The sequence below is a fragment of the Aspergillus karnatakaensis genome, assembly GCF_047715665.1.
Source record: "Aspergillus karnatakaensis strain CBS 102800 unplaced genomic scaffold BJY04scaffold_30, whole genome shotgun sequence".
Lineage (NCBI taxonomy): Eukaryota > Fungi > Ascomycota > Eurotiomycetes > Eurotiales > Aspergillaceae > Aspergillus > Aspergillus karnatakaensis.
This window is the reverse complement of record NW_027395742.1, coordinates 322,576-337,287: the sequence shown is the minus strand read 5'-3', so window position 1 is coordinate 337,287 and position 14,712 is coordinate 322,576. Positions and strand designations below refer to the sequence as shown.

The window sequence follows — 14,712 nt, the reverse complement described above, 5'->3', positions numbered from 1 at the left end:
TTGCTATTGTCATGGGTGATGTGCACTAAGGCTGGTTCTGATTGGTTGATGGCGGAGCTATAGAAAGGATGGAAATCGAGTTTCCAAGGATTGTTTGACCGTCCATTGTGTCAAGGCATGGCATTTGACTTTTTGCTATATATCATGAGGGAACCCCGCGCCCATCTTATTTGAGAGGATACCTAGGGTATACTGGGTTGCACTGCACTTGCTGCAGTGCTGGCATGGCGGGATATTCAGCCGCACATGGCCGAGGCGCCGGTAAGGCCTGAATAAGCTGTATATGCTGCGCTAGATAGCGTGAATAGAATCAAAATTAGCGCCATCTGGATGATATGGATTTTGGTATTGTTACAGCAGAGAGGTTCAAAATAGAAGCCCTTTCTGAGTGCCCTCAAGTCATAATGTGGCCCTTCTTGACTTCATGCCGCAGATTAAGTGATCGAAAGCTCTGCAAATTGGGTTTTCATCCAAGAATAACTCGTTCCAGGCGCTTATCAACGATAGGAAGGAGTTCAGAGAGCCTATTGGGATCTCTCATGATGGCAGGTATATCGTCTCTTGAATGGGCCAATTTCTATGACACGTTAGCCCTCAAATTTGAATTTCACCAAGACCTCCGAGTCAAGCGTAACCAACCTGTCGGACGACCTCATAGTCACATTCTTTGGACTGGTACTCCCTGATGACTTCCAACTTGTCGAAATCGACATATACCCTTGTATCGCGAAGCCGGAATATAACGTTGTCTAATCTCATGAAGAACCTAGAGAGGAGCAAGAGTCTGCCAGGCATAACACGAATTTTGCATGATAGCATAGCGATCCCGTTGTCGGCTAGTTCATCTTCGTACAGGATAACTTCATCAAAGAAGAGTATAGGATCAGGGCGTTTGAGCAGTTCGATCGGTATGGGATTTGAGGTTTCTTCAAAGTCATGGCCTTGCGTAGACAAAATTGAGCCTTTGTAATCTGTGCTATAGGACCAGTCAAATGGTTTCACGACTTCTTTAATACCTTCGTGAGTAGTCTCTCTATGGTCGATTAGCGGTCGGAATCAGACACGAAAGAAATGTAAACTTGCCTGCTTTTTTGCCACTCTTTCGAGTACGCAACCTTGAGCATAGACTCGCCTGTCTTGTCGACAAGGTCTAAGGCGTCGAACGCATTGAAGTTGATTCCCCATCCACTCTTCTGGTGTACGATCGAAACGAAGTTGTCGCCGAAAATCATTTCTGGTGGAGCGATGCCAAGAGCTCTCGTCATTGCATCGATAGGCTCAGCTTTGAGGATTGGAAGTTTTTGTGTCGATATTGTGAAGCCTTTGACATTAATTGTATTGGGTCTTTGCGAGGTAGGCGACACGGCGGCCGCATCCCCCGCGGTGGGCACAGGAGCTGTGCTGCTATGAGTGGTCATATCTCCCTTAGTGGCAGAGACGGGTAGAAGTATCGGGTCGCAGGCTCAAGCGCAAAATTCTGGCGTGCAGTAGTCCCTGTATCTTCGAGTATCAAAAACGGGTCTTGTCTTGTATCGTGATGCGGTGCGGAGAGTGGCATCCAATACCCCGCGGTGGCCGGAGAAAGGCCTGGTCCGACGCGGTGTTACCATGGTGACGGCCCTAAGCCAAGCTACCATAAACACCCCCAGCAGTCCTCTTTGAATCTTGAATTCTTTTCACAGCGACAACCGACATCTTCAACAACAAATTCAATTACACTGCTTTCTTGAGGGCTCAATAATGCTTGCTTAGGATACACTTTACCATAATTCGCCCTGTCTTATCTGCTTCTCTTTCTCCTTTGCTCCTTAGCTCTATCTTCATTCGCACTCATGGCGACCAAGACCTTGGAAGCTCGTTTTGAGCATTTGTCCGTTAAGGATGATGGTGGATATGGGAACAAGGGTGCCGGATACACTAAGCACAAGGTATAGCGGATGCGTCGCACAAATTGAGCTTCCTGCTAATACTGCGGAACAGAGTTCCCTGTCTACCGCTGTGTCCCTTTCCGGGCTGGGGGTTACAGGACAGCTGACAAGCGGCGCCAATCGGTCAAATCTGCTTAAGCTGGCCTTGCAGAACACAAACGAGAACAAAGTAAATGCTATGAATGTACCTCCATCGCCCGGAAAAGGCACCCAGAATCCCTCCTCGCTACGCAACCTCGACGAGAACGGAGAGGAGCGCCACTCAACATCGCCACTTCATGAGCAGTCACCTAGGAAGCTACACCTTGGGATGTTCGAGATTGGAAAGCCGCTTGGCAAAGGAAAATTCGGCCGAGTGTATCTTGCAAAAGAACGGTCGTCCGGTTTTGTGTGCGCGCTCAAGGTTCTGCACAAGTCTGAGCTGCAGCAGGGTGGAGTCCAGAAGCAGGTCAGGCGGGAGATCGAAATCCAAAGCAATTTGCGTCATCCGAATGTGCTTCGACTCTACGGCCACTTCCAGGACAGCAAGCGGATCTTCCTTATCCTAGAGTTCGCCGGTCGAGGTGAGCTGTACAAGCACCTTCGGAAGGAGCACCGATTTCCCGAATGGAAGGCTGCTCAATACATCGCGCAGATGACCTCCGCTCTAAAGTATCTCCACAAGAAACACGTTATGCATCGTGACATCAAACCAGAGAATATCCTGGTTGGCATTCATGGCGAAATCAAAATCAGTGATTTCGGATGGAGTGTCCATGCACCAAACAACCGACGGCAAACGATGTGCGGAACGCTCGATTATTTGCCACCAGAGATGCTCAAGCCCGGGTCACAGGACAACTTCTACAGTGAAAAGGTTGACTTGTGGAGCTTGGGTGTGTTGACCTACGAATTCCTTGTTGGAGAAGCGCCGTTTGAAGACACACCAGTCCAGACGCAGAAGAGGATTGCTCGAGCAGACATGCAAGTTCCATCCTTTGTGAGCCCTGAGGCTCGGGATTTGATCAAGAGGGTAAGTGACGACGATACTCATCAACTCTTATTCCATCATTAATTTATATCATCAGCTGCTTGTGCTTGACCCTGAGAAGCGAATTACGCTTGATGAAATCCAAAAACACCCTTGGATTATCAAGCATTGTGCCATAGATGACCGAACAATCAAGAGGAGTTCAGGTTCGTCGAAGACTGGCAAAGCATGATGTGCATACGCATAGCGAGGGGTTCGGTGTTATCTGTTTCTTTTCAATTCTTTTTCTTTCGTGGAGTTCGGTATAAGGAGTTGGGTAGTGATTGGTTTCCATCACAGTTATGTTCTTTCAGCATGAGCCGCTTCGGATACAGTGTCTGTCATCTTATTGGCGCCCCGAATATGATACACTATAATACATTTATGAGCCCTGGACGCCATAATCAAACACCCAGAGGAGAGTCTATAAGTTGCGGGGAAAGGTATCATCGATATATCTCGTCGAATGGCCGGGTATCCCTAAAGCAGCTGTCCCAAACTTCGTTTACAACCTTCTCGGCGTGGGCCTTGTCTTGGCATGTCGGCCGTGCTTGTACTGACAGAATGGCTCTTCGTCGAACACATTCTTGGTGTTGCTGTGTAAGTTTCCATTGCCCGCGACGGAAAAATTCCCGGGCCCATCGACATTCTCCGCTTAGTGAGCTCGCTCGGATCTATATGCATGATTAGCATCTCCAAGCCTGCAGGTTTCAAGATCATGAAAGCTTTCTATCCTTACCTCCGAGCAAGCTGCATGCCTGAGATTGTCGGTCCAGTTGACTTTGAACCTTAGGTGGTCGTACGCATGGACCATTTCGTGGGCCATTGTATCCTCCAAATGTCCTTGATCTTTCATTTCATTTGCGCAAAGAAGAATGCCATACTCAGGATCAAACCCTCCGGCTTTGCGACTCGTACACCGACGGCAATATACATTATGACTTGAGAGATTGCCGCCTAGTTGCCGAATATTATCACTTAGATGGCGGATGACCGGACCTAGAAATTATATACTCATAAGCCAATGGTCTCTCATGTTTGGCCCGAGGCAAAAAAAGATCTTGCGAGCTCACTGAATTGAAACAAATAATCTCTCTGATCTTCGCAGCGCTTGCAGTCTTCCGCCTCATTGCGGAGATCTCGCGCAACACGAAATTGCTCTATTCCTTCGTCCGACATCTTGCCCATGAGGATGTTGAAGATGTTGCGCCAATGCGTGAAAGTATCATCTCCCGACTGGAAGCTGACGGTGTCATCTTTCTGAGGAGCCGGTGGCGTAGCGTTCGATGATTGAGGATCTGACATGTTGTTCTTGAACAAATATGTATAGTCGTTCTTAACAGTTGATCTTCGGGTCGAGAGCGGACTTCGGCGAAGCTCTCCGCATTTTACTTGGCGGTGTCCCATGGCAGAAAGAAATCAATATCGCGAGGAATGAGTCAAGTAAAACAAGAACTAAGGGTTCAAACGAGAGAGGTTTATTCTTACTCGACCGTTATCTGTAGTAGAGAGTACTGCGGCCCTCATCAAAGGCATCTGGCTTTGCGATTACAATGGTTTCTGGGCGTCTTACTGTCGTCATCAAACTAGGTGCGGGGATCGTCCTTTTGAGCACAATCGGGGAACACTAACAGGTTGTTTCACGAACAGGCACAAGTTCTATAGTTGATGAGAACACACATGAGCCCATTTTATCGATCCTTACCCTCATTGTTGAAACAGCGGCTAAACTCCACCGTGATGGTCATAATGTTGTCTTGGTCTCTTCGGGTGCTGTTGGCGTCGGGCTACGGAGAATGGATGTGGACGAACGGCCGACATATTTGCCGCGCATACAGGTATGATTAACCAAGAGGTGGATATCCCTCTGCTTGGCTAACCATGAGCTGCATAGGCTCTAGCAGCTGTTGGTCAATGCCGCCTGATGAGTTTATGGGATGGCCTGTTTTCGCATCTTCGTTTGCCAGTGGCCCAGATCCTCTTAACCCGCAACGACATCGCCGATGTAAGCTTTCGCGAAGTATCTGGGTCTTTGAGTCATCACTGATCATGGCAGCGTACACAATATCTGAACGCTCAAAATACCTTCTCGCAGCTGTTTGACATGGGGGTAATCCCGATTGTCAATGAGAATGACACTCTAGCCGTCTCGGTGATTACTGTTGTTCTTGATAATGTTGTGCGCTTGCTAATCGCCCTTCTCAGGAAATCAAATTTGGCGACAATGATACCTTATCAGCTATTACGGCTGCCATGGTCAGGGCGGACTACCTCTTTCTGATGACAGATGTTGACTGTCTGTACACCGCAAACCCTCGGACAAACCCTGATGCCCAGCCAATCGAAGTGGTCTCAGACATCTCATCGCTAGAAGCGGATGTGTCATCTGCTGGTTCATCACTTGGAACCGGTGGCATGAGTACGAAGATTACGGCTGCGAGGCTGGGAACCAGCGCAGGAGTTACGACAATCATCACCAAGAGCTCGAAACCTGGAAATATACACGAGATCGTGAGGTACCTGCAAGCTCTGAAAGAAACACCAGGCGATGCTACGGATGCGGAAAGCTCTTCCTTAGAATCCACAATATCGAAACCACCTTTGCATACTCGGTTCCTCCCATCAGAAACGCCCATTCAATCACGCTCATTCTGGCTACTTCACGGACTGACTCCTCATGGCACTCTCTACATCGACCAGGGCGCTTATGCTGCCCTGCAGAAAAAGGCAAGCCTCCTTCCAGCAGGCATTGTGGACGTGGATGGCCATTTCGGGCAGCAAGAGGCAGTTCGATTGGTTGTTGTTGAGAAGATATCACCTGATGCTTTGAACGGCGAATTCCTTCATTCTGGCCAGGAACCCAAGGAGGTTGGGCGCGCCCTGGTCAACTATGGTAGTCTTGAGATAGCCCGAATCAAGGGCCATCGGAGTACTCACATACACACCTTACTTGGATATGCGGATAGTGAATATGTTGCTCTGCGAGACAACATTTCATTCTTCGAAGCCGACGAGCATGTTCCTAGATAGATGACGGCAACATCGTTATGCCTACATCACGCCCTGCTCATGAAAGATGACTGCTATATATTCATGCGAAAAGCGAAGATACCACCCTTCCACCACTATATTACCTTTCTCACGTTTTATTTTTTCTCTCTCTTAGATGCGCCTTGCTCATTTTCTTGTATATAGATTAAGACTTGGACATAAGATTGGAGGACACTCAAGTATAAGAATACATGAAGCATTAGGTTTGTCAAAAGTTCCAAACCATCAATTTGCACCCGAACTGCATTTGCGCGCGAGTACCTTGTCAATTCGATCTCTTCATCCGTACAGCCTAAGGGTTTGGTGCGGGAGTGGCCTAGAATTGCCTGTCAGTCCATGCCATGTGCTCGAGTGTGCGGAAACAGGACTTGAAGAAGTCAGGGTGCGAATTTACGTACAGTGTTCTCGATCATAGTCTTCGCCAAGGTAGCGGTCTCAGTCAGCGTCGTCTCCACGGTCCCTGGTTTCAGATACTCCGTCGCGATCTTATACGGGCTGGCTGGGAACTGAGGAGTTGGCGACGTCGTGGCAATTGCAGCCCCCGGCTTCTTCGCCATAGGGGCATATCTTGTTGGGCCGGTTTGCAGAGGGTATGGCACTGTGTAGGGGTCTACAACCTTTCTTTTTTTAGCCCGCACGCGATCGTCCTCTTTAGGGTTTGGCTCGAGCGAGAACGAGCCTGAATCTTGCCAGGTTGCTGTGACGACATCGCGAGCTCTAAGGGCTGTATAGGCGTCCGTAGCTAGGGATTCGCTGGTTGCAAGGACGCTCGATGTTAGAGTGAGGATAATGGATGCTGTGAGTGTATAGTCGAATCGCATGGTGAGGTTTTATATAGTTCGGGTAGGAGAGTAAACAGGAGTCGGAAAGGGTTGGTGGTAAGAACGTAGCTTAATCGATGAACTTGAACTGAGTATTTGAGTAGGCAAATTGAGCCAAAGAGCTTGATTATTTACATTTGCACCACTTCCCCCCTGTCGTCCCCCCCTTCGAAGCTTGAGGCATGCAGAGAAATTGTGCGCCTGTGGAATGAGGCATCAAGGCAGCATATTTTAAGCCTTGAAAATAAGGTACAAAAGGTGATGCTCGAGGTGGCGTGACCACTTGGGGACCGGAAAACAAGCTCCACCACCACCTTTAGGGCTGCCAGCTCCGGGATTTGAGCGGCAAATAAGCAATCCCTCAACAATAATGACTGTTTGATTGTTGGGATCCCGGCGTTCCTCCTGTCTTTTTATATCTGACCCCTGTCGACCGGTGCTGACCATTCTCTTTCAGCGAACGGCGCATCACTCAAAATGACCAAGTGGGAACTATTCGAAGCAGTAGCTACCAAGCTACTCGAAGGTAGCCCTCTAGGTATCGCCATCGCGGTGCTAATTACGTTTGGTGTCCCCATTCTGCTGCATATTGTCTTCTACCGAACAGTCGCCTCTCCGCCTTCAAGCAATTTCCTGCTTCTTGGACCTAGCGGGGCAGGTAAAACTGCTCTCCTGACTCTGGTATGTCTAACTACGACACTACTGACTACTCGAGAAGCGTCCGGACTCGCATTGTATAATCCAGCTAACAAGTCGCCCTGGACAGCTCGAATCCAAGTCCTCCTTCGCCGCAAAGCCGAAATCACAAGCCACACACACATCCCAAACTTCGACCCTCTCCACAGTCCGCCTACCCGTTTCCGTTCCCATTGCATCAAATAAATACCGCTCTGTCAATGATCCCACCTTAAAAGAAGGCCACCGTAATCCGATCAAGTACCGCGTCAAGGACACCCCCGGCCATGGGAAGCTACGAGGAGCCCACGGTCTCTCCGAGCTCCAATCAATGTCCAACTCGAAAGAGACTGGTACGAAACTGCGCGGTATCCTCTTTATGGTCGACACCGCAGCTCTCTCAGAGACGGAGACTTTGAGAGACGCAGCCTCATACCTCTACGATGTGCTCCTGATTCTCCAAAAGCGCGCCCTCGGGCGGGGCAAGTCCTCGGCGAAGGCTGCGGCGGAAATCCCCGTTCTCATTGCTGCGAATAAGCAGGACCTTTTCACGGCGCTTCCTCCAGGATCCGTGCGTGAGAAGCTAGAGGCGGAAATTGATAGGATTCGCAAGTCGAAGAGTAAGGGGCTTATGGATGCCAGCGCTGATGCCGGTGAGGGTGAAGGGGAGGATGATATCCTGGGCAGCTACGATCTGAAGGATACCTTCAACTTCAAGGCCTTTGAAGCCGAGATTGGCGTGGATGTTGAGGTCGTCGGTGGAGCTATCAAGGGTGATGAGGGTGATGAAGTCGGAGCCGGTGTGCGCAGATGGGAAGAATGGATCGGTCAATGCCTATAAGGGGGTAGTGATGTTCTCTGAAATCTCTACTGTTTGAGTCCCCGGGATCCCAGGTTGTTATGTATACCATACATATGAGCGAAAATCTATCAAATTGGTCATATGCAAGTTGCGGATCATCACTCATTATAAAATAGTAGTCTAAACCCATATGTTGAAGCATTGCATCCTGATAACTCCGTTTGCCAACCGATTGGTAGTGTTGAACCCCATGTATGACTCTATCTCTGGAGAGCGCAAAGCAAACGAGGAAATGCGATGCCAATAATCGCCATAAACAAGTAATGAGAGACAGATGATGATCGTTTGTCTATCCCAGCCCATTCTATTTTGCCGCGCCATTCTTCTTGTGGTGGAGCATCCAAGTAAGAAGATCGACCTTTGTGACAATAGCGACAGGCCTCAAGGTCCCACTCTCGTCCTTCTCCGTAACAACGGCAGCACTGTTCCACTCAAAGAAGCGGTTCAAGACACTCAGAGGCGTATCGAGCGTGATTTCGACGAACTTGCGGTTCCTGATCTGAGGCTTGGGAACCTCCCGTCCATTTTGATCGGGCTTGAAGCTGGCAAGTCCCATGTCTCTGGGATCGGTTACAACCTCGGGGATGGTGCGGAAATCAAACATGACGTCTGAAACAGGGCTCTTGCCGGTTGCGCGGTTGTGCGTTAATCGGCTGAGGACGTTTCCGAGGGTGACTAAACCGACGAGCTTCTTGCCGGAGGGCGCCAGGACAGGAAGTTGGTCGAAACCTCTATCGCGCATGACCTCAATAGCGGTTTCGCAGGGAATATTGGAATGGACTGTTGTGACAGGCTTCAGGCGTAGTGCGCTGACCTTTGAATCGGCAAAAGCGTCATCTTGTCCTTGCGATTGCTTATCTGAAGATTCAACGGTAACATCCGTTGGCATTGAGGGGAGGAGGTCATTTGCGGCGAGCCAGTCGTCGTCAGCGAACTGTAATGGCAATTAGCAAAAAGTCGATGAAGGTGAAGTTTCGGTGGTAAGCTAGATTATTTACCTTGGTGAGGTAACTTCTGATACTGTCGGGCAGGACAACAACGACAACGTCATCCTTAGTGAACTTGTAATCTTTCGCGGCCTGCACCAGGGCTGCGACCGCACTTCCACTGCTTCCACCAACAAGTAGACCCTCCTCGGCAATTAAGCGGCGAGAATACTTGAATGACTCTTTATCGTCAGTCTTGTACCACTTGTCGACGGCATGCTGATCCAGCACCTCGGGAATGAAGTCATAACCTATACCTTCGACCTTGTATGGCTCGTTGGCGTGCTCCTCATTCAGTGCCGCGGGCAGGGCCAGAATCGATCCCTGAGGATCCGCAGCAATCACTTGAATGTTGGGATTGTGCTTCTTGAGACCACGAGAAAGCCCAGTGATTGTGCCGCCGGTACCTGCGCCAGCAACAATCGCCTTGATTTCGCCCTTTGTTTGAGTCCAGATCTCTTCCGCTGTGCCAAGTTCATGAGCCAAGGGGTTGTTCACGTTGCCGTACTGATCCAGAATGTGCGCGTTTGGTAGCTCCCTCTCGAGACGCTTCGCAACGCCAATGTGGGATTCAGGCGAGTCGTAAGCAGCTTCATTGGGCGTACGGATGATGGTCGCATTGAGGGCTCGTAGGACGGAAACCTTCTCGGCGGACATCTTTTCCGGAAGAGTGATGATAGTCTTGTAGCCTACATTCAAATTCCGTCAGCGATTGAGCGATCCAAAAACAGCTGATGGCCCTGGCCTACCCTTGACAGCTCCCACAAGCGCCAAACCAATACCACTGGAGCCAAGTTAGAAAGTATATTTTGAGCTTTGAGGGCCAAAAAGACCTACGTGTTACCGCTGGTAGGTTCAATCAAAGTGTCCCCCGGCTTGATGCGCCCTGACCGTTCGGCCTCCTCAATCATGCGTAAAGCTATGCGATCCTTGACACTGCCACCCGCATTGAAGTATTCAAGCTTTGCATATACCGTAGCTTCGATACCCAAGCTTTGTGTTATCCTGTTCAGCCTCACAAGCGGGGTGTTGCCGATGTGCTGGGTGATAGCATCGAGGGCCACCGGAGGGATGGCGGGCGTTGTTTTTGAGGACATCGTGTGTTGACGTCGAGATCTTGCTGCTTCGGAAAGTTGAGGAGTTTGCGCAGCTTAAAGCAGAAGTTGACAGAAAAATTGCAACCTTGTGAGAAGCGAGAAAAGTTCGAATGCCATGACATGACGGAAACAGAAGCCCCTCCGCGGCCGAATCTAACCGCACGCCACTTCAGGGCTCGCCATTCCGCCGCCATCTGATGTCGACCTGACTAGTCCCCATTCGGAATACTATAGAGTAGGCCCCGTAGGTAAAGATTCACGGGATCAAGAATGATGACGCTGGCCGTCATAATATGAGCAGCTCATCGAGACCGAAAACTGCAACAGCCCCCAAGGCTGCAGAAGCGACACGACTAGTCGCATATTCGCTCAAAATGGGCCATCTTCATTGCAGGTGAAAGAGGCAGGCGAAGGTGCTTCGGAAGAAGGCCTTCATGCATGCTGATATCACCATGTTTCGAAAAAAGAGAGAAACAGAACGAAAGAAAAAAGACCAGCGACGTGGGATCCATTAACACAAACTGCACTGCGCATCTGCCCAGAAGCGATGGCCCGACCGTGAATTCGTGAAATCAGAGAGTCCAGATAACTGGGCATGCGCCGCAAACCAGGAGGGTTCGAGGACAAGAATCGTAGTTCATGACATCCATTATAAGGTTGTTCTCTCGATGGTTGGAATAATCCGTCTAGGCCCATGCAGTGTGTACAGCGAATAATACGTAGATAGGGGCACCGCTCTGCTCTTGGGACATCTCACCTTGTTTGTCCGACGTCACAATACTTGAGATGTTTTCCAACCGAGGGCGCGATTCTCAACATTATTAGTCTCAAAGTTGCTGCGCCGAAATGAGGGCTCAATTTGAAGTTGCAAAATAAACATTTCAACTTTACTGGACAGATTTCTGTCGAAAACCCGTCTCGCACCCTGGATCTCCATCCAGTGGTACAGTACTCCGCTGTGGCTGTGCTTAACTAGTGTACTCTCTAGAACCCATACTCTGGAAAAGGAGAATGCGTCTCCTAGTCCATGGAAAGCGAGATAGGGGATCATCGTCAGCTGGAAAAAGAAAACATCATCTCGGTGAGACTGTGGTCGCCTTACTGTGTCTGCGATACATTGCTGCAACGTGTATGCATCCTCGCCCAGGGCGATGATCATCTATTACCGTGGTCAACGAAGGGACAATCTAAATAAGGGAAAAATGAGCCAAACACGCGCTCCCTTTGCAGCCACTGACGAACAGGAACGTGCCAGCCCGCAGCCGAGCCTTGACCCGTTGAGCCAAGTCGTTTCAAGATCTTGAGCCAAGGTGTCCAAGACGCCCATCAATATCTTGAATCGTCAATAGCTACTGACCCAACCCAATGAAGTTTGAGGATGACTTCGGGAGAATCTAATTGGCGAGTACCAAATCCAGCTAAACGACTCTTGACTCTCACTTTTCGTGTCGAGAAGAATAATAATAAGTTTAGTCCTGGAAGCTCCCTACTGAGCCACTTGAGCCCACTCTGCCAGCTCACCGTTTAGGTCTGAGACCAACCGTCCCCGGGCCCGCGTTAGGATTCTTATTTGACCCTTCGGCCCTTGAGATCGACCCTTGAGTTCTCTTCGACTTCTGAACTGTGCAACAGTACCGTCATTTCATTTTCAGCTGCCGCAGCGATCTCTCACTCTCACTCTCACTCTCACTCTCACTCTCACCTTCTCGCCGTGCTGAGAAGAACCTCATATGTTATGTTGCAGCTTGTCTGAGTGTATTTTTATTAAGAGCCAGCGATTGTCTTTCCTCTTGTGAAACGTGAACCTTGAGATCTCACTCTCTTTGTTTTCGTTCAACGCGAGTATATAACTCGATAACCCTCGGACGGCCCTACGTAATGGCACGCGTGGAGAGTCTCCCTTCATCTATCCAAGACAACAACGAGAGCCTCCTGATGTCCGACTTTGATCGTCCAGGCGGCACCATGCTTCCCACACATCAAGATGAGAAGGCCCATGGCCGACGCCCAAATTTCTTTCGAATCCACACTGCCGGACAGAGTGGGCGGAGCGGAATCCATCCCCTCTTGTTCCTGAGGGTCTGCTTTAAGAGCACTTGCACCCTTTCCATGATCGTTAATATTCTATGGCCCTTTGTGCCTGCCGCTATCGTTATGCACTTCGCTCGACCAGATCTCCACGTCTGGGTATTTGCCCTTAACTATATCGCAATGGTCCCAGCCGCCAACCTCCTCGGATTTGCAGGCGCCGAGCTCGCCAAAAAGTTACCCAAGGTATTCGGCGTTCTTCTCGAGACGACTCTGAGCTCGGTTGTGGAGATTGTGCTTTTTATGGTGCTGATTCACAACGATAACGGTGGCGACCTGATACCCGTCATTCAAGCCGCCATCCTGGGATCGATTTTGGCGAACCTGCTACTCTGCTTGGGCCTATGCTTCTTCTTTGGAGGTCTCGGCCGTGAGGATCAGATGTTCCACGAGGCCGTTAGTGAAGTTGGCTCAGGCCTTTTACTCGTTGCAGGGTTTGGCCTGTTGATTCCAAGCGCCTTTTACGCGGCCCTAAGCAGCGGCAGTACAGCAACCTCCGCTACTGCCGAAGTCATCGCCGATTCGACCTTGAAAATCAGTCGAGCCACCGCTATCATTCTGCTAGCAGCCTTTCTCATGTAAGCTTACCTGCGCCGAACCGTCTCCGCATGCCGCGAGCACTTTCTCACGCTCAACCTAGGTACCTCTTCTACAACCTCCACAGCCACCACACCATTTTCGACGAGATTCTCGAGATCGACGAAAACCGCGACGAGGACCGCGAAAAGGAGCGCCACCGCGCAAAGCTCACCCTCACAGAAAGCCTCATCGCAATCGCCATCTCCCTTACCTTCGTCTGCATGTCTGCCGTCTTCCTCGTGCAGGAAATCCACTACATCGTGCACGAACGCGGTGTCCCCGACAATTTCATGGGCCTTATCCTCGTCCCCGTCGTCGAAAAGGCTGCAGAGCATCTAACAGCTATCGATGAAGCATGGTTCGTATCCCCCCCACTTTGAAAATTCCCATTCCATCCACCAAGCCAACCACAACGTACAGGGACAACCAAATCAACTTCGCCCTCTTCCACTGCCTCGGCCCCTCAATCCAAACCGCACTGCTTAACGCGCCCCTCGCCGTAATCGTCGGCTGGTGCCTCTCCAAAGACGTCAGCCTGAACTTCGAGATCTTCATGATCGTCCTTGTCGTCCTCTCGATCTTGGTCGTGGGGAACTTTCTACGCGACGGGAAATCAAATTACCTCGAGGGCGGACTCTGCGTGCTTGTTTATATCATTATTGCCGTGACGACGTGGTATTATCCGAATATTGAGGTTGAGGGGGCTGAAGCGGCTCACTGATCACGCTTGACCTGGTGGTGGTGGTGGTCGAGACTGGGTTGAGAGGGTGAATAGGATGGGAGTTTGTATATTCAACCTGCCTTTTGTGACTATGAGAGGTGCATATGGCGTTGTTATCTCTGGAGTTTGATGCATTGCGAGGGGATTTGCCTTGTGTTTCGCGAAAATGCTCTTTTTTCCTCACCTTATATAGAAGCCCAGAGTATAGAGTTTTTAATTTAGCTATCTGCTAAGTGCACCTTCCTGTTCTAGCCAGCCCATATCATGCTCAAATAACACGATCCCCCCTCAGCTCGCCCGAATGCTGCCATCATCGTATATTGAGTTGTATATCTGCTTTATTGTGTACATGGCAACAGGTTTATATATTTATCCGTTCGCTTGATCTTAGATCTAAGTCGATAGTTGAGCGCTACGGAATACAGTTCCAAAACATACAGAGTGTATGAGAGAAGATCTTAGCGTCCAGACATGGTCGCATTGATTCAATAGTCTAAGTACAAACATCTCCGATTCAAGCCCGCTTGACCACCTCCTTCCTGATCCGTGTCCATCAAGGTCATATAGGAAAGGAACAACAGCTTCAAAGAAAAATATTACAGCCGAACGAGATCTGCGAGACACATGTGCGAGTAGAAAGATAAGAGTATAAAAAAGAGACCCCATGCTAAAACGCCCAAAGGTGCCCCAGGAAAACAACAGAAGAGTGCTCCAGATACTCCAACAAAGGAAACACGAAAGAAAAAAAGAAAATCTTGATACATCATCGAAGATACCTTACTTCAAGATAGGAAGAAAGAACCCCATGAGTGCAAGAGAGACAGGGCATGCGTCTCTGAAGAAAGTGCAGGGATCCAACCACGCAGGTGTTATTGATACACAGCGGATGAGAAAC

General features: G+C 49.6%; 8 protein-coding genes across 8 annotated transcripts; 4 read left to right on the top strand and 4 right to left on the bottom strand.

Annotated features, from left to right (window-relative positions):
• BJY04DRAFT_79369 (TIP41 family protein) lies at window positions 1-1,539 on the bottom strand. Its single transcript, XM_073721087.1, has 4 exons — window positions 1,084-1,539; window positions 640-1,033; window positions 356-577; window positions 1-291 (listed from the first exon to the last, which is right to left on the bottom strand). Exons 1-3 carry the CDS (start codon window positions 1,416-1,418, stop codon window positions 467-469), a joined length of 840 nt encoding a protein of 279 aa, XP_073570317.1. The 5' UTR covers window positions 1,419-1,539; the 3' UTR covers window positions 1-291; window positions 356-466.
• A 146-nt stretch (window positions 1,540-1,685) lies between these two features.
• BJY04DRAFT_191453 (aurora family serine/threonine-protein kinase) lies at window positions 1,686-3,253 on the top strand. The gene is made up of 3 exons (XM_073711642.1): window positions 1,686-1,928; window positions 1,981-2,940; window positions 2,996-3,253. The coding sequence occupies exons 1-3, from the start codon at window positions 1,833-1,835 to the stop codon at window positions 3,128-3,130; spliced, it is 1,191 nt and encodes a 396-aa protein (XP_073570316.1). The 5' UTR covers window positions 1,686-1,832; the 3' UTR covers window positions 3,131-3,253.
• BJY04DRAFT_191450 (mitochondrial inner membrane protease ATP23) lies at window positions 3,254-4,388 on the bottom strand. Its single transcript, XM_073711641.1, has 3 exons — window positions 4,011-4,388; window positions 3,677-3,936; window positions 3,254-3,611 (listed from the first exon to the last, which is right to left on the bottom strand). Exons 1-3 carry the CDS (start codon window positions 4,342-4,344, stop codon window positions 3,384-3,386), a joined length of 822 nt encoding a protein of 273 aa, XP_073570315.1. The 5' UTR covers window positions 4,345-4,388; the 3' UTR covers window positions 3,254-3,383.
• Window positions 4,389-4,490: 102 nt separating this feature from the next.
• BJY04DRAFT_219240 (glutamate 5-kinase) lies at window positions 4,491-5,967 on the top strand (the record flags this gene model as incomplete). The annotated part of the gene is made up of 5 exons (XM_073716521.1): window positions 4,491-4,527; window positions 4,588-4,775; window positions 4,832-4,942; window positions 4,994-5,089; window positions 5,143-5,967. The coding sequence occupies 5 exons, from the start codon at window positions 4,491-4,493 to the stop codon at window positions 5,965-5,967; spliced, it is 1,257 nt and encodes a 418-aa protein (XP_073570314.1).
• A 156-nt stretch (window positions 5,968-6,123) lies between these two features.
• BJY04DRAFT_79226 (putative beta-1,6-glucan biosynthesis protein (Knh1)) lies at window positions 6,124-6,924 on the bottom strand. The gene is made up of 2 exons (XM_073721085.1): window positions 6,387-6,924; window positions 6,124-6,304 (listed from the first exon to the last, which is right to left on the bottom strand). Exons 1-2 carry the CDS (start codon window positions 6,807-6,809, stop codon window positions 6,281-6,283), a joined length of 447 nt encoding a protein of 148 aa, XP_073570313.1. The 5' UTR covers window positions 6,810-6,924; the 3' UTR covers window positions 6,124-6,280.
• A 124-nt stretch (window positions 6,925-7,048) lies between these two features.
• BJY04DRAFT_79277 (signal recognition particle receptor subunit beta) lies at window positions 7,049-8,473 on the top strand. The gene is made up of 2 exons (XM_073721086.1): window positions 7,049-7,490; window positions 7,576-8,473. The coding sequence occupies exons 1-2, from the start codon at window positions 7,287-7,289 to the stop codon at window positions 8,323-8,325; spliced, it is 954 nt and encodes a 317-aa protein (XP_073570312.1). The 5' UTR covers window positions 7,049-7,286; the 3' UTR covers window positions 8,326-8,473.
• Window positions 8,474-8,487: 14 nt separating this feature from the next.
• Window positions 8,488-10,652, bottom strand: BJY04DRAFT_79223 (cystathionine beta-synthase CYS4). The gene is made up of 4 exons (XM_073721084.1): window positions 10,170-10,652; window positions 10,082-10,116; window positions 9,345-10,021; window positions 8,488-9,280 (listed from the first exon to the last, which is right to left on the bottom strand). Exons 1-4 carry the CDS (start codon window positions 10,427-10,429, stop codon window positions 8,651-8,653), a joined length of 1,602 nt encoding a protein of 533 aa, XP_073570311.1. The 5' UTR covers window positions 10,430-10,652; the 3' UTR covers window positions 8,488-8,650.
• A 1,442-nt stretch (window positions 10,653-12,094) lies between these two features.
• Window positions 12,095-14,075, top strand: BJY04DRAFT_191440 (hydrogen/calcium exchanger domain-containing protein). The gene is made up of 3 exons (XM_073711640.1): window positions 12,095-13,095; window positions 13,158-13,454; window positions 13,517-14,075. Exons 1-3 carry the CDS (start codon window positions 12,308-12,310, stop codon window positions 13,815-13,817), a joined length of 1,386 nt encoding a protein of 461 aa, XP_073570310.1. The 5' UTR covers window positions 12,095-12,307; the 3' UTR covers window positions 13,818-14,075.
• The last annotated feature ends 637 nt before the right edge of the window (window positions 14,076-14,712 follow it).

Bases quoted from the DNA above. Each gene is read 5' to 3' on its own strand.
- BJY04DRAFT_191440 (XM_073711640.1), top strand. From the start codon at position 12,308: ATGGCACGCGTGGAGAGTCTCCCTTCATCTATCCAAGACAACAACGAG. The intron at 13,096-13,157 runs GTAAGCTTACCT...CGCTCAACCTAG, and splicing joins CTGCTAGCAGCCTTTCTCAT to GTACCTCTTCTACAACCTCC. The intron at 13,455-13,516 runs GTTCGTATCCCC...CACAACGTACAG, and splicing joins ACAGCTATCGATGAAGCATG to GGACAACCAAATCAACTTCG.
- BJY04DRAFT_79369 (XM_073721087.1), bottom strand. From the start codon at position 1,418: ATGACCACTCATAGCAGCACAGCTCCTGTGCCCACCGCGGGGGATGCG. The intron at 1,034-1,083 runs GCAAGTTTACAT...AATCGACCATAG, and splicing joins AAAGAGTGGCAAAAAAGCAG to AGAGACTACTCACGAAGGTA. The intron at 578-639 runs GTTGGTTACGCT...AACGTGTCATAG, and splicing joins ACTATGAGGTCGTCCGACAG to AAATTGGCCCATTCAAGAGA.
- BJY04DRAFT_79223 (XM_073721084.1), bottom strand. From the start codon at position 10,429: ATGTCCTCAAAAACAACGCCCGCCATCCCTCCGGTGGCCCTCGATGCT. The intron at 10,117-10,169 runs GTAGGTCTTTTT...ACTTGGCTCCAG, and splicing joins GAACCTACCAGCGGTAACAC to TGGTATTGGTTTGGCGCTTG. The intron at 9,281-9,344 runs GTAAATAATCTA...TTGCCATTACAG, and splicing joins TCAGAAGTTACCTCACCAAG to TTCGCTGACGACGACTGGCT.
- BJY04DRAFT_79277 (XM_073721086.1), top strand. From the start codon at position 7,287: ATGACCAAGTGGGAACTATTCGAAGCAGTAGCTACCAAGCTACTCGAA. The intron at 7,491-7,575 runs GTATGTCTAACT...CGCCCTGGACAG, and splicing joins AAACTGCTCTCCTGACTCTG to CTCGAATCCAAGTCCTCCTT.
- BJY04DRAFT_191450 (XM_073711641.1), bottom strand. From the start codon at position 4,344: ATGGGACACCGCCAAGTAAAATGCGGAGAGCTTCGCCGAAGTCCGCTC. The intron at 3,937-4,010 runs GTGAGCTCGCAA...TATAATTTCTAG, and splicing joins AGATTATTTGTTTCAATTCA to GTCCGGTCATCCGCCATCTA. The intron at 3,612-3,676 runs GTAAGGATAGAA...TCATGCATATAG, and splicing joins GGCATGCAGCTTGCTCGGAG to ATCCGAGCGAGCTCACTAAG.
- BJY04DRAFT_191453 (XM_073711642.1), top strand. From the start codon at position 1,833: ATGGCGACCAAGACCTTGGAAGCTCGTTTTGAGCATTTGTCCGTTAAG. The intron at 1,929-1,980 runs GTATAGCGGATG...ACTGCGGAACAG, and splicing joins CCGGATACACTAAGCACAAG to AGTTCCCTGTCTACCGCTGT. The intron at 2,941-2,995 runs GTAAGTGACGAC...TTATATCATCAG, and splicing joins CTCGGGATTTGATCAAGAGG to CTGCTTGTGCTTGACCCTGA.
- BJY04DRAFT_79226 (XM_073721085.1), bottom strand. From the start codon at position 6,809: ATGCGATTCGACTATACACTCACAGCATCCATTATCCTCACTCTAACA. The intron at 6,305-6,386 runs GTACGTAAATTC...AGGCAATTCTAG, and splicing joins AGACTATGATCGAGAACACT to GCCACTCCCGCACCAAACCC.